General features: G+C 32.6%; 1 protein-coding gene across 2 annotated transcripts; it reads right to left on the reverse strand.

Annotated features, from left to right (window-relative positions):
• Positions 1-7,233: 7,233 nt before the first annotated feature.
• LOC146941858 (uncharacterized) lies at positions 7,234-14,010 on the reverse strand. Of its 2 annotated transcripts, none has more exons than XM_085755703.1 (14): positions 13,883-14,010; positions 13,712-13,796; positions 13,462-13,572; positions 11,927-12,024; positions 11,639-11,722; positions 11,364-11,494; positions 11,184-11,256; positions 11,047-11,092; positions 10,813-10,922; positions 10,616-10,723; positions 10,484-10,543; positions 9,787-9,848; positions 8,498-8,810; positions 7,234-7,970 (listed from the first exon to the last, which is right to left on the reverse strand). In XM_085755703.1, the coding sequence occupies exons 1-14, from the start codon at positions 13,958-13,960 to the stop codon at positions 7,731-7,733; spliced, it is 1,599 nt and encodes a 532-aa protein (XP_085611829.1). In that variant the 5' UTR covers positions 13,961-14,010; the 3' UTR covers positions 7,234-7,730. The 2 variants fall into 2 exon arrangements, with proteins under 2 accessions (XP_085611829.1, XP_085611828.1); XM_085755702.1 differs by having other exon boundaries at positions 13,712-13,805.
• Between the last annotated feature and the right edge of the window lie 1,638 nt (positions 14,011-15,648).

Consider the following 15,648-nt stretch of genomic DNA (forward strand, 5'->3'; position numbering starts at 1 on the left):
CATACGCCCTCGTATCTTTCTTTTTGTGGGGTCAAATTAAATGTAAAGAAGGGAGGTGTCCGGGGTTTGAACCCCGGCCCCTACATATATTATGTATTATCTCTACCAACTGAGTTAAGCTAGCGATGACATCTTTATTATAAGGGTCTTGCTAACTAGTTCCCTCAAAGCAACGATTAATGAATCTACAAATAAAAATTTTAAAAGTAATTATTACACAACTTTTTCATAAAATCTTACTTGTTTTAGGTGCTTAACTGAAATTCCGGCACACTAGCAGCAAAATGTTCTATGCAATGTTCCAACACCAAGCACAGATTATGGATGTTGAGTGTAATGTTTAGAACATTGTGCTAGCAGTAAACAAAAATAACAAGGAAAATAAAGAACAGAAAAATAAAAGGCACAGTGAATTTGTTAACCCAGTTCGGTGCAACGTCACCTACTTTGCGGGCTACCAAGCCAGGAATGAAATCCACTAGTGTAGTTCTTATTCAATAGCTCTCAGCAAACTCCTCGTTTGCACTAATGACCTAGGACCTACCCGTACTGACTTCAACCTAGGAACTCCTAGATCTGAGATCCCACCTCACTCCCTTACAAATGATCACAGCCCCTGTGATTCTCAGTTTACAGACTCAATCAAATGAAGTTACCTTCAAAACAAACAACTAACAACCGTGCTTAATAGCTTTGGTGTAGTTTACAATCTACCTAACTCTTTGCTTAAAAGCTTCAGAGTAGTGCACAAATTACAACTCAAACACAGTCCTAAACATGCATCAAGATGATACACGAAAGGCTCACAAATAACAGACTCAAAACTCTAAACAATCTATTCTTCAAAATGACGGCTTCTATGACAATTAGGTCTTGTAGTCTTCTATATATACTGAAGCAATACGGGTCAGAACAACTTGTTGGGCTTCAGAACAAACGGTGACATGTTTCACAATCAACAGAACCAGAAAAGGAAACTCCTAATATGTAGGCACATTTGTAGGAACATCCAGATCACCTCCAAAACTTTCCTAAGTAGATAACACATTCTTAGGAAATCACAAACGATCTGAATTTGTGCTAAAAGCACGCAACTTGACCAACAAGAATAAAGACGTAGATTCCTTAAATAAATAAATGTGTGCGAGAAACAAGGCAAGGTGCAGGTCAACTGAACCATGCCATGATGTTGGCACATCATGTTCAACATTACACTTGAATATTTGCTTTAGGTAAAAGTGAAGTCAACATACAAATATCCAACATTAACCAACACACTTGCGGCACTAGTTAGCATTCTCCTTATTATAAATAAAAATAACTAATAAAACGCTAGCAAATGTATCAAGCACCCTAGTAAAGGAAATATATATGGTAAAAATATCTTGAAACTTTACGGTCAAACTTTTCAAAATGTAAATATATTTTTTCAATGCAATTTTTTTTCCTTGACTAATGTCCCGGTGACACTAGTAAACTTGACCTAAAAATAAATAATCTTATACTTTTAAAATATTGAGTTAAATGCAATTAACCTTCTTCATTTGGGAATCGAGTAATTTAACTAATTTGAGTTAAGATATAAGAAGTTATAGGCTATATGTTCGGACTCAAATAAAGGAAAAAAAATTAATACAAAAGTAATCTTATTCATCTCACAAAAAAGTACTCCCTCTGGTCCTATTCACAAGAGACAATTTACTTTTTAGATACATTAAATAATTTATGTATTTGGTTTAGGTTCTTGACTAGATACATACATTATTCAATGTATCTAAAAAATCAACTTTCTCTTGTAAATAGGACCGGAGGGAGTAATATATTAGTGCATTCTCAAAAGTACTTTTCATAGAACTTGTTCGATGATAATAAAATTTTGACTTAATTGAACTTTTGGTCCTCTAACTTATTTGTTATTTTTAGAAAAAATATGATTCATAATTTTTATATTATCATTGAAATGTAAAAGTTACTATTTTTTTTAAAAGTTTGTAAAATAAAAAACTTTCATTGAAATATAAAAATTAATTGAAAGATATTTTAAAATATGAATCATTAAACAGAGCCAAAGGTAGTTTTTTTTTTTTCTTCTTCTTAATGGTAGTTTTTTATTTAATAGAGAGTCAAGGGTGTTTGTTTATATTCGCAATTTCTGAGGTCAAAGAAAATTATCAACTTCAAACTAATAGGTTCATGATACCATATTTAATTTTATGAAAGAAAATGTGTAGTGAAATATGGTAAAAGCGTATGATCAGAATTGTTTAAGTTGCACCTAGGGGTGTTTGTGTGCTAATTTTATTTGATCTTGATTAAAATCGTTGTCCAAACCAATCAAAAACATACAAGTAAAGGAGTAGTACTCAATATGTTTTTTTTTTTTTGGGAAGTACTTAATAAGTTGAATGCATAATAATAGCTGACTACAATTCATCGAGGTTTGTTGCTAGCAGCCGAAACAGACATTGAGGAAATGGTGTGTTATTCTAACTCTATGCTCTCCATCAAGCTTCTCACTGAGCATGTTTTCACTTATCATGCATACGCTGTTTTAGTTCAAGACATTAAAGACCTGCTTCACACCAGAAACTTCTCCATTCATCACTGTCTCAGAGAAGGGAATCAATGTGCCGATTTCTTGGCTAAGCTTAGAGCCACCTCTAATGAAGAATTTGTCACTCATGTTACTCCCCCAAGTGACCTCCTGCCATTGATTAGGACCGACGCAATGGGAACTTATTTCCCTAGGGCTTAGACTTTTCTCTTTTCTGTTTTTTTCTTTTTCTTTCCTTTTAGTTTTGTAACCAAAAAAAAAGTGATACTGTGTCTTATCGTTCTTTTACTAGTTAAAATTAATGGTTCATATTCAGTTAACGGGTTAAGAATTAAAAACATATTCACCTGCAACTTGAATTCTAGTCCAAAATTTAACAATTGATACGTAAATTCTATCACTAAATTTTTAATTTAGTTAGTGGTTTTCCCTGCATGAGATTTGACTTAATCTAAATTTTATTCCATTAAAAACATATAGCATAGTTCTTAAAAAAAGAGCTATAAAAATTGGTAGGAAAAATAGTTTGCATGAAAATAGTACTACAAACTTAATTTCAAGCAAAAAAAATGCATATATTTGTTGGAGTTAAATATAAGCAAAAATTGAGTATTTTATGCACATTTAATGCTACTATTCTAAACATACTTTGACAATAATTTTATAGTGCTAAAACACTCCTTTTTTTTATATTTTATCTAACATTTACTCTTTTATTGACTTAAATTAAGGTGGATCTCATATTTTGGAGATGAATTTAAAGTAATGAGACATACATTATCTCACTTTTTTCTGAACAACATACATTATCTCACTTAAAGTGATAAAACATACATTAATTTCATCAAATAAAAAAAAACAAACGTTAGAAAAAACCGTTGAAAAGATAATGTCCCCTATCATTCCTCTTATTAGGAATAGACTAGTATATTTTCTATTTTATATGAAATCAAGACAATGGATTTAACTACCATCCTTAATAAATGTGAAATTATATTGTACCAAAAGAAAGGGAAATTATATACTCCCTCCGGTTCTTATTATAAGAAACAATTGACTTTTTTGGTTCATAGAATAATTAATGTATCTTGTTATAAATATAGACTAGATACATCACTTACACAATGAATCTAAAAAGTAAATTTTTTTACCGGAGGGAGTATATTTTATTTGTTGGAGTTTTTTGTTCATAGTTCGCCTGAATTTTATTCCCAACTACGCCATTGGATCCTAGCACTTCTTTGAGGAAAAGTTTTTTTTTTCTTTGAGGAAAAGTTGTAAACACTTATTAATCAAGCAAGAACTTTTTACTATTCACCAGCATGATTAAAACACAAGAGACGTGAGTGGACATCCATTGTATTGTACCAAATGATTTCTTTCAAGCGATGAAAACAACAACCTCAATGTAATAATACTTTCAAGGGTTAATTATGTTTCTAGTCCCTATAAAATAGCGACCTTGTAAGTTTAGTCCCTACTTAATTTTAATAGCATTTTTAGTTCCTATAAAAAAAAATTTACTTATAATTTTAGTCCCTGCTAAAACAAAGTTTGATTAATTATCCTTAAACTCTTAAATTTTTGAACGATTTTTTTGAGACAAGATTAGAACACTATGAAAGGTTCGTTTACTAAAATTTATAATTTTCTGACATGAAATGAATTAAATATGAATTTTTTAAAACGACAAAAGTTAAAGATTAAAAGTAATAAAATCTGGATGTAGAAATCAAATTTTGCGATAATTTTTTGCGGGCGAACTTTTAGTAATGTTCTAAACATGTCTGCAAAAAATTGTTCAAAAATTTAAGAGTTTAAGCATAAATTAAACAAATTTGAATTGAGTAGGGACTAATACTCAGTGCAGAAAAACAAAATTAGGGACTAAAAATGCTATTAAAATTAAGTAGGGACTAAACTTACAAGGTCGCTATTTTATAGGGACTAGAAACATAATTAACCCTACTTTCAATATATAAAAAATTAGAGAGACTTCTTGCATGTCCATTGCACCACTCAAATGTACCAAACTCATGACAGTTTTCAACCTGTCACAAGTATGTGTTAGACCTACTAAAAGCAACCAAAGTTGATCAACTAGAATTTAACTGCCAGAAACAACACATCACCTTTAAGAATAAACCAATCTTGTACTTAATTTGTGACCAAGTAATAAACCAAACTGACCATTTTATTTTAGTTAAATATTTTAAAATGCTTGCTGACATTTTGAATCTTATACCGTGTCAAGGGAATCAGCAGCAGTTTGAATCTAATCTTTATGATGATAAGTATTTATGATGATAAGTATTTATGATTATCATAATCTTGTTCAAATATGCAGTTCCATAAATATTAGTTGATGATGACTGCTTGGTGCTAATTCATCTTGTTAGCGACTTAATTTTTGATATAAGAATCAATTGACATATAAAGAAGTCGCTCCAGTTAAAGTTTAGATAGAAATACTAACCTGAATGCCAACTTGAGCTAGAGCATCTCCAATAGGGGTCCTTACTTAACAAGGACCACTTCCCGTTAAGGACCCTTCATTGGAGGAAGAAAAAATGAGTCCCCGTTAAGGAACGAGCAACTATATAAGGACCTTCTCTCTCCTGAGTAACTAACGGGACCCACGTTTAAAAAAGTAATAAAATGTGTACTACTTGGTCCCACTTGCATAAATGAGTAATAAAATGTGGACTATTTGGTCCCACTTGTAAAAAAGAGTAATAGGTAAATTATTTTTTTTAATGATGTAAAGACAGTGGGACACATTTAAGTACTTTTCATTGGAGTCCTTATTAGTGTATTATCATTGGAGTCATTGAGTTCTTAATAGTTACTTTTATTAAAAAATTATAAATAAATGATGTGTCACATGAGGTCCATTTAAGGAGTCCTTGTTAGAGAACTACCATTGGGGATGCTCTTAGCACTTGATACTTTGGTAGGACCACTCTCAACTTGCACTACTTTGATTTGAGATCGATTCCATTGTTCTCTGGTACTTCTATAGACACGAGTATTTTTGCTTAAGTTGGTAGTTTTTTCTAACTTTCAATAGAGACGTGTCTCATTCAACTGATCTAAATTTGTTCTTACAAAGACTAAAATATACACCGACGTGAGTTGTATGTTATTATTCCAAAAGTGGAATCAATATTTCACCAACTTTTTAAATTGGCCACTTGCGCAACAGTCCACATATATGGAAAAGAAAACGTAAAGCGAAATTCTACAATGGACATAAATTATACAAATGGTTCATAAAAATCATCAAGGATGATGAACAAACCTTATAAATAGTATAATAAATAGCGAGGGAGAAATAGAGAGATAATGAAAGCTTGGTAAATTGACTTTTTCAAAGTGGTCCATGAAAATAATTAATATCAAAATGGCCCCTTAAAATTGTCATCAATTTCAGGCAATTTAGCCTTTGAGATGTGGCAAATACGTGGATCACAACTGGAGTTGCCATATATGCAATCATTATCCACGTCGGATTCAAGAACGGAGCAAACTATCAGAAGGACTGAAATGTCCATCATCAATCTTTTTAGTGACGAGGGTACATGCCCCGGACAATTTTAGTGGGACAAAATAACTATTGGACTTTTCTAACCTGTGCAAGATTGCAGCAGTAATTAATGCACCCCCTATTATAGGTTTCTTTCAATCTTATTAATGATCAAATCTTAAAAATTGATTTTTTTTTTCCTTCTCTCCTCTGTTACTTGTTACTGCTATTCACGTTTTTATTCTTATTCCTTTTTTCACATTTTTTTTCTCCAAATCATTTTTTTTTAAGGATTCTTCTCCAAATCATATTAACTGCTATAGTTTTTTCCTTCTCTCCTCTATTTACCAGTACTCACGGGTTGTTCTTCTTTTGTTTGAAACCACTTTGTCACCTTTTTTTTTTATAGTGAAACATAATTTTCTTTCACATAAAACTCACTCCCAGAACACATGCTCCATGCAAAAACACCAATATTCCAATGTAAACATTGCTGAACAGCCAGCTTATGCTGCATAAAGATCAGATACTTAAATGCAAAAAATCATTCCTTAAATTGACAACAATATAACCAAATTCAAAAGGACGGTGTTCAAAATGACGATGTTCAAATTGACAACAATATAACCAATTTTAAAAAGACGGTGTTCAAATTGACAGCAATATAACCAAATTAAAAATGACGGTGTTCAAATTGACAATAGAAAGAAAACTGGACTCCAAGACTACTAAAACATATCAGGAAAAAAAAAGGAAAAAAAATAGTAACAAGGAACAAGACAAGAATAAAACGTCAAAAAAAAGGAACAATAAAACGTGAAAAAGCAGTAATTGAGGAGAGAAGGAAAAAAACAATTTTCAAGATTTGGTCAATAAAATTTGGAAAACGTGAGTGCATTAATTACTGCTTATCCTGTACAATCTTGCACAGGTTAGAAAAACCCATAACTATTTATTCAAAAATAAACTATAAATTTGTTAGAAAATGAGGTTACCAAACAAATCTTTTTTAGTTATCTGAGCTTATAAGCTACAGTATAAACTAGCTTATTGTGCTTGATAAACAAAATCTTAATCTATGCTTTCTCTTCTAAATGGAAAAATACTTCCCCGGTGCCACTTTTGGACGGAGTAATTAGTATGGACCGCCAAATTAATCTCTCAAAGATTAGAGTGCCACCATATCAATCATTTACAGAATTCTTGACGAAAAAAAAAAAATCCCCAGAAGATACAAAATTATTAGACGTTGATAGATTCATGAAATAGCTATCTTTGGGGGAAAACAGCTCTGCAACAAATCTATTCTTCTTTTAAAATAAAAATAAGATTTAACTTACAACCCAAAACTGAAGACCGAATGTTTTTTGCCTTTTTGGGATGGGGTCACTTTTTGATATAATACGATCTTCCTACACTATCCGTTGGCTATGTAGCATGTGAGTGAGTTAAATGCCTTGGATGCCAGAGCAGAGTAGTACCCTTCCAAGCGTTGACAAAAAATTAAGAAAGATAATTCCTGTAAGTACCTCTCAGAGTTGGAATTCGACCTTCCACCAATATCTGATTATGATCAGACTATTCCCCTTGATAGAATGATTATTTCATCAAAGTGTTTTCACACATGATTTTTCTAATAAAACCTTCAAACTAGCCTCCCAGTGAAACCGAGCTGCTCTTTAATGCCTGATCCTGATCTTGGTGAAGTGGGAACACAGTATCAAATACAATTCTTGCAAAAACGTGTCTGATTTCTTGTATATCACCATTAGCTAAGGACTCATAATCAATTTTCATGCCTTGCTTTGACAGAGATTTTTTAACCGCACTCCTTTTCACACATTCGAAAACGTTGAATGTCTTTACGTACAATTCTAATGGAATGAACACCTGTCAAATTGACATTAAAAATTTAGAGCACAAATCAAGAAATATTCATACATTAACAAGGTTATTAAACTTCGTAAAAAGATGTGGCAAAGAATGTGAGTGAGAGTGCTCTCTCATTGTGAATTGTACCAATCGTGATTTTCACGCTCCCTCTCTCTACATGTTTTACCCATCAATGTGAGTGCCATTGGAGAGGAAAATGGAAGTCTCGATTTAATTGGATGATTAATAATAGTTCAGGTATATAGCATTCTCGTGCAAACCATGTACTGGATAACATCCTAAAGTATATGGAAAATGCTAACAAGTGCCTTAAACAAGTGCCCTTAGTTAGGGCACTTGTTAAGAATTCTAAAGAAGAAATTTTATCTTGAAAATGGTGCATTCAATGCATTGAAACTTTATAAAGTAACTTTTTCTACTTAAAATTTATCAATTATTTCCATTTTTGTATCCTTAAAAAGTGCCCTCAGGGCACTTGTTAGCAAGACCCAAAGTATATACATAAAAAAAGAAAAAATGCTCACTAAGTCAGAATGAGGGGCTTGAGGATAGTCGGCCATAGCCTGAGATACAAAATGTTCATCAGTCATTTGCAGCAGTGTCCCTCTAATAGACTCTGCAAGATCCCTAACCCCAGCTTCCAATGCCTTTGCATTCATACCAGAAGGATCTAACAATTCAGGAAATCTCATATCATTTGGCTTGTTGATCATCCCTGCTATGTTCACTGCTTCCAACAAATTCCCACCATTATGGACTGCAAGGCTAAATGCAGCAACCACCAGGGGATCCCTTGGTCGATCACTCAATGCTTTATGCAATGCTAGGATTGCAAACCTGAAAACATAGATTTAGCTATGAACTTTCCTTTGTTGATCCACTTGTAATGAGATTGTTCATTTTAGTGTGTACTGACGTGTAACCATGTTCCACAAAGACTCAGAACAGTTAGGATTTAAGAAAAACAACGTCTAAAATATATTCCTGCCAATGACGAAAACTGAGAAAGGAAAATTTCAATCATACTATAATTGCCAAAGGATTTAGACAAATTAGTTAAATTAAAAATCTAAAAAATATGCAATAAACTAATATCAAAAGGATCATTATATAACTACAATTGCTTCATAGAAAGAGACGAAGATAATTGAAGTAGACGTTTACATTGATGACAAGCATAAGGAAATAAAAGTTAATTCATGAAACATTTCCTCAGAAACAAAGGGAGAAAGGACTTGTAAATTTAGAATCCATTTGTTTCAGATAATTATACTTTAGAAAGAAAAAAGAACACTATAAAAAAAAATATGATCACTTTTAAGCATTTTCAACTTGTTTGTTTATAAGCTTTTGAAAATAATTAAAATCTTAACCAAAAAAATAAAAACCTGAAATTTGATTATAACGAAAAACTATTCAAGACAACTTCTGAAAAATAATTTGAGTATAACGAGTGTGATAGATGAGAGATAATATTAAAGAGTGGTTTTCCTAGCATTACTCTTGTAACAAACACAGATTAGCTTCTGGTGCACCTATCACTAAAAAAAATAATCACTAGAATACTTTTATGTAAAAGTCATTTTCTTAATCCAAAACAAAAAGGGTTATAAATTCACGTCTTCAAACATAGGCCATCTTATACCACACTGACGTGATCTTCAAAGAAATCCTAATTGCAATTCTAGAGAAAATTATGAAATTACTCTCATTCTCGTAGAATTTCCTCTTCACAAAGCATTACACATTATGTTTATCATGTAAATAAAAGGAGGCACAGAAGATAAAGGCAATTTTGTTGCAAAGGTCTTACCATAAGCTGCCATAACATGGACGGTTTGGAGCCAAAAGCTTATCTAAATTGGAGAAGAGAGACTGCAATGAAATTCCAAAAGGTCAAATAAAAAACTGTCAATGTGGTGCAAATATGATACTTATTTTGAAATAATACCCAAGAAATACAAATTATTTTGCCAAGATTAGTTTGATAAACCACATAAAATTGAAAGGATCCTCGCCATAGCCCGACACCCCATCTCACTACTTGGACGATCTATGTTTTTTGCCGAGTGTATATTTGACAAGTAAGAAAGCTTTAATGAAAATGTAGGAATACAATTGCTCAACCAAAAAGGATTTGGTGGCTTGTAGCAGAGAACTTTAAAAATCAAACAAGAATGACTGTGTTGCAACTTAATCAATGTATTGCTAATGTGTGTACGTGCCTATGCTGCATGTAGTGCGTACATATGTATATCGCATGTCCTTAAGTAGTGGAACAAAAGGAGCTTGTCATATTGCATATTCTAGTTTAAGTCATATGCAAGGATCATATGAAATGTTGTACAGAATTGTATTCAATCCTGAACAAGCACATATTTTGGAAGCACAACTTCATTTACAGGATAACAAACAAGCTACTGGGTTAGCTTAGGAAGAATGATCTCTTGTATGGTTATCCAGAAAACTTTCCGGTGTAAACTCCGTGAAAGAGTGAGGTTACCACTTACCAAAAGCATATTGGTCCTTTTGTCCCTCCTTCGAAATCCATGGTGAGCAAAATAAGCAGCCTGTGATGTTCCATCTCAATAAACATTCATTCCATGATTGAGTCAAAAACTAAATGCAAAATTAACATATACCTGGAAGGGAAGAAGTATATCTAGCAGTCCAAATTTCCATAATAACCGCAAAGAAGCTTCACCAGAACCATAAGCTAGCATATAATTTATTTCCATCAGGAGCCTTCCCTGAAAAGATAATAGAAAAATAATTCATCCAGGACATTAGCATTATAGTATCATTTATATAATCAAACAAATAATGACACTTTAAATACCTTATCAAGTCTTAATACTGAAGAAGACAGACTTTTGATAAAATGAGCCGTCTCCTTAGATATACTAAATCCTAAGCGAGCAGCAATTCTAATTGCACGTAGAATGCGAGCTGAAGAAAGGAAAAATGGAGTCAAACAAACCAAGCTAATTCAAAGCGTAGGTGATTCCAAAATGGTTTACACTACATAAAATATAAGAAATCAGGATGAAGTAGTTGATCAATAGAAACTCACCACAATCTTCCCGAAATGAAATATCTGCAGGATTTATAGTTCGTACCTATTTATACAGAAAATTCAGTTGAAAAACCCTCACAATTCTGCTGGGAAAGAAATATAAGAAAAACGGTTTTTAAGAAATACATGCACACTTTAGCTTTTCTAATATCTTCTATTCCTCCCATGTAATCATATACAACTCTTTCATATGGGTCAAGGATCAACCTGCAAGAACATGAAGTTAGTTAACAGCATAAGTACAAAATAATGTGTGGATTTTAAATCAATCAGAGAGACCACAAAGAAGACAACCGCACAAACTGGTACACTACCCATTAATTGTAAAGTCCCGGTTTAAACAATTCTTCCACCGAAGAAGGTCCTTCTCACAACTATTAGGTGCTTTCGTGTGATGAGACGATTCCACACCCTTCTTGCCTCTAGCAGTGTTAAAACTTGACACCTAATTGGACGGGAGATAAAATAATCACCATAAACAGCAATACAAGAAAAACGGGACTTAAAAAAAAAAAATCAAGCAAACATTTTTACACAAAAAGTTCAGACCATATCTAAAATTCTTTGAAGTTAAGCAAAATCTACCAACCTCAACAATGGTATCATCCATGTGAACATGGCATATGGGGAAACGTTTCCCAACTATCTTACACCAGGAAAATACTTTCATCACCTGCAAATTGAGTCAATGTTTGTCATGCAATCATACAAGGTATCACCCTTTTATGCAAATCCAAATGACAGTGTAAGCACAACTATATCCCCTTGTAAGTTGTAACTGTGTTTTATTAACTCAGCTCAATCTATGGAGTTGTCCAATAGACTGTAAGTTCGTAAATAATTTAAAAAATAAAATAAAAAATATAATAAAAGTAACCTCTTTTAGCTCAGCTGAAGTTATAATATCAAAGTCCTTTGGTGTTTGCTTTAGAATAAGATCCCGTACACAACCTCCTACAAGGTATACATCATATCCTACAACGAGAAGAAAACAATTTCTTGACATTTCAAAAGGAGGATATACACAATAACGCAACCAAGCAAAAGCAGTGAAACATAATTAATCATTACGAAGTACAATATAATCAAGAGAAATTCTTGCATGGTCTCGGACATAACACGTCATTCTTGGTCCCAACAAATAAAAATGCGACACGTGCTATTTAAATAAATAAAAAACGCTAAAACTCGGCAATGCACAACACAGCCACGATGGAAGCCAATCTCTTTCACCCAACCACGACCCAATATCACCACCATGAATGAAATCAACGGAAACAATTTTAACAGAAGACAATGGAGGAAAAATATTATTTTGAGAAACCCAAACATGTCTAAGTTGTTGTTTATGATACCAATTTACTCCTATAATTTTGAGAATTTATTCTTCACCACCTATTAGCTATTCAATTGTATCTCAAAAATGTTATGGATATTCTTTCTATTCCATAGCATGATTTAATTTCAAAATTTAATTTGATTAACTTTCTGACACAAACCGCCTCACTGCTCCCCACAAGTTTGATGATCGCTTCACAGAACCATAGTTGTTCTTATTCTTTTCCAAATAGTTGGATGAAGGTTAATTAGGTCGGTGATGAGCACCGAGAGGTTTATCTTTTCGACAAAGTTGTTCTTAGAGAAACAAACAACGTAATTGTTGGAGGCGGAGCTTAAACTTCTGGCAGTGGAGATCAGATGCATGAAGGAGAGAGAGAGCGAGGTTTCTAAATTCTTTTTTAAGTATTATTATAATTTAGTGAGATGTTGTGTCATGTTTTTATTTGTTGAGACCAAGAATGACGTGTTATGTCCGAGACCATGCAAGAATTTCTCTATAATCAAATCCATCTTACATCATTACTGTAATCAAAGCAAGCATCTAAAATTTACTGCGCAGCTGAAGATCAGTTATTATTGTTGCTTATATAAACTTAGAAGTCTTGGAACCTTATGCGTGCTTAAGCTATGAACATACAAGACCAGTTACAAGGCTATTGTTCTAAAATCTATTCTTTTAAACCAGATGATAATGCAATTGAAAAGTTTAAATTTTGGAAACTACTAGCCTAGATAAAAGTAAAAGGCACCACTGTTTTCACATTGACAAGGACCCATGCTGCTACAATTGTCGGGGGGGATGGTTACACTGAATTGCAGCATAATTATTAATGATTTCAATCAATTCATTTTGGTGCTTTGTGAAGGTACTTAGATGCACGGATATATAATTGACGAGAATATAACCCGAAACAGATGCGCGCTACAAAAATGTATTTGTCAAATAAGCATAAATCATAAATCTATGTTACATTATGATGAACAAATTAACATGTAAATGGTCTTCCTTTAATCATCCATATAATATAGAAAGAAAGAAACATGAAGAGTGATAAGAACAATAATATGTACCCCTTTTCTTGAGCCCATTTAGAACCTTCCGGGCAGCGGGTCCAATGGACGAATTGTGAATTCCAAGCTCTTTGGTACCTATCTTCTTCCATGCAGGGGATTTCTCATTTCCTTCACCAATTAAACAACAAAAACAATTCCATAATTACACAATACAAAAAACCCAATTCAAAATTTCAAAAAATGAAAAATAAAAACCCTTGATTTCTTCACTACTGACAATTGAGTTAAGTTGAGTGCTTTCACTTGCCTTCTTCACGAATTGAGACGCCACAGCCACCGCTACTATTTTCGTCTGTGGAAGTTTCGGATGCATTGACCGCAACGATAGATTTCTGCACAGCCTTGAATGAAGTGAATAATGAAATTAGGAAAGAAGGGAAATAGAGAAATGTAGATGAAGATGAGTGAGGATTGGTACCTTACGAAGATATTGGAAGGGAGTGGGACGAAGATGAAGAGTGGATTGGCGAACGAATTTGAAGCCAGTGACCGTCATGGAAATCAAAAGAGATGCACAGTTTGCATTTCGCTTGTGTACACCGAGCTAGCTAGCGCATAGGGTTCGGGGGTTTAAGAGAGGAAAAGCCCTAACTAATTCTATTCCATCCTCTCATAAAAAATTGATTCAAATCAATTTACTTTTTTTTTTTCCATCAATTTTATCAAAGTTGATTTTGAATATGTAATTATTAAAATGATTTTTTTTGTCAAGTAGTCTAGTGGCTTGAGCTCACACAATTAATTGTGGAGAAGTGGCGTGTCCGGGGTTCGAACCCTGGCTCATGCATATAATATGCAATATCACGGGAATTTAAAATGATTTTTTTATTAAGTATGAAATTCATTCTCTTAAATTGAATAAGTGAAGAAAAAAAAATATTGTCCTCGTGAACTTAGCTCAGTTGGTATGGACAATGCATGAAATATACAAAGGTCCGGGATTCGAACCTCGGCCACCACCAAAAAAGAATAAGTGAAAAATACGTAATTCGTATATGTGGTATTCATGTTAATTAGGTTATATGCTCAGATTTTTTTTTTTTTTAACATACCAAAATGGGTTTTACTTGTTTTTGAAGATATATAACAAAATTGTATAAAGATTAGAAGAAGAAAAAAAAATTAGAAGAAGAAAAAAAAAGTTCAATAAAATGTGAATATTTTATTTATAAAACATATAAAGAAATTATAATTAGCATATTAATTTTTTTAAGGGAAATTAGCATAATAATTAAATAAATATAAAGTGGGTAGTATAAAGAAACGAATTAAATTAAAGTATTAATGTCATCGTGAGCTTAGCTCAGTTGATATGGACAATGCATAATATATGCAAGGTCTGAGGTCGAACCCCGACCACTACCAAAAAAATTAAAGTATTAATATTATACAATAATATTAGTACTTTATGAACAATAAAATGCAATACACGGAAAGACAGACACTTCAACGTAGAGGTGTTCACAGTGCGCTTTGGTTTGGCTTTGAGACTCAAAGTCATCCTAACCGTAAATTTGATCTAATATTGTAATTTCATTTTCATCCAACAATGTTTCCATCAATATATGCCAAATTAAAAATGTGGGAAAAAAAAACAACTCTTTTCGGTAAGAAATGCAAAAGACTAAGATTTTATCATTATTTAAAAGTTCTCATTGAGTTTTTATGGTTCAAGATATATCTAAGATAAACACATATGCAAAAGTGCAAGCAGAGTTAAATTTAAGCACACAAATACATTTTTCATATCAAAAGCATAGAAAAAACCTAACAAGAGAAAAAAATATGTCTCCGTCAAAAATAAAAAGAGAAAAAAATATGTAATTCTATAAAATTTCTCATTGAATTTCTATGAGATCTAGGTTCGGTGACAAAAGTTTAGTTAGTGTTTCTCTCGTGTTGCAGTTTGGTTCGGTTTAGTTTGGTTTGGTTGGTAAAATAAAAACTGCAAACCAATCCATACAATTGAGTAAAAAAATGGTATGAATACATCTGAATCAAATGTGGGTTTTATGGTTTTAGATTTGGGTTAGTTCGGTTTGCGGTTTTTCGATTGGGTTGATTTAGTTTTCAACACCCATACTTCAACGCCTATTTTTATGTCAGTTATTATAATGTGATGAGTAAATTACACTTTCCTCCCCTCAAAGATGCTTGAATTACACTCCCCTCCCCTCTTATGTT

The sequence above is a fragment of the Medicago sativa genome, chromosome 3, assembly GCF_051527215.1.
Source record: "Medicago sativa cultivar Bolivia chromosome 3, Bolivia_mono, whole genome shotgun sequence".
Lineage (NCBI taxonomy): Eukaryota > Viridiplantae > Streptophyta > Magnoliopsida > Fabales > Fabaceae > Medicago > Medicago sativa.

Coding starts and splice junctions, on each gene's coding strand:
- LOC146941858 (XM_085755702.1), bottom strand. CDS start 13,960: ATGACGGTCACTGGCTTCAAATTCGTTCGCCAATCCACTCTTCATCTT. Junction 13,806..13,882: donor CCTTCCAATATCTTCGTAAG/GTACCAATCCTC, acceptor ACTTCATTCAAG/GCTGTGCAGAAATCTATCGT. Junction 10,923..11,046: donor TTCATTTCGGGAAGATTGTG/GTGAGTTTCTAT, acceptor TCCTTTCTTCAG/CTCGCATTCTACGTGCAATT.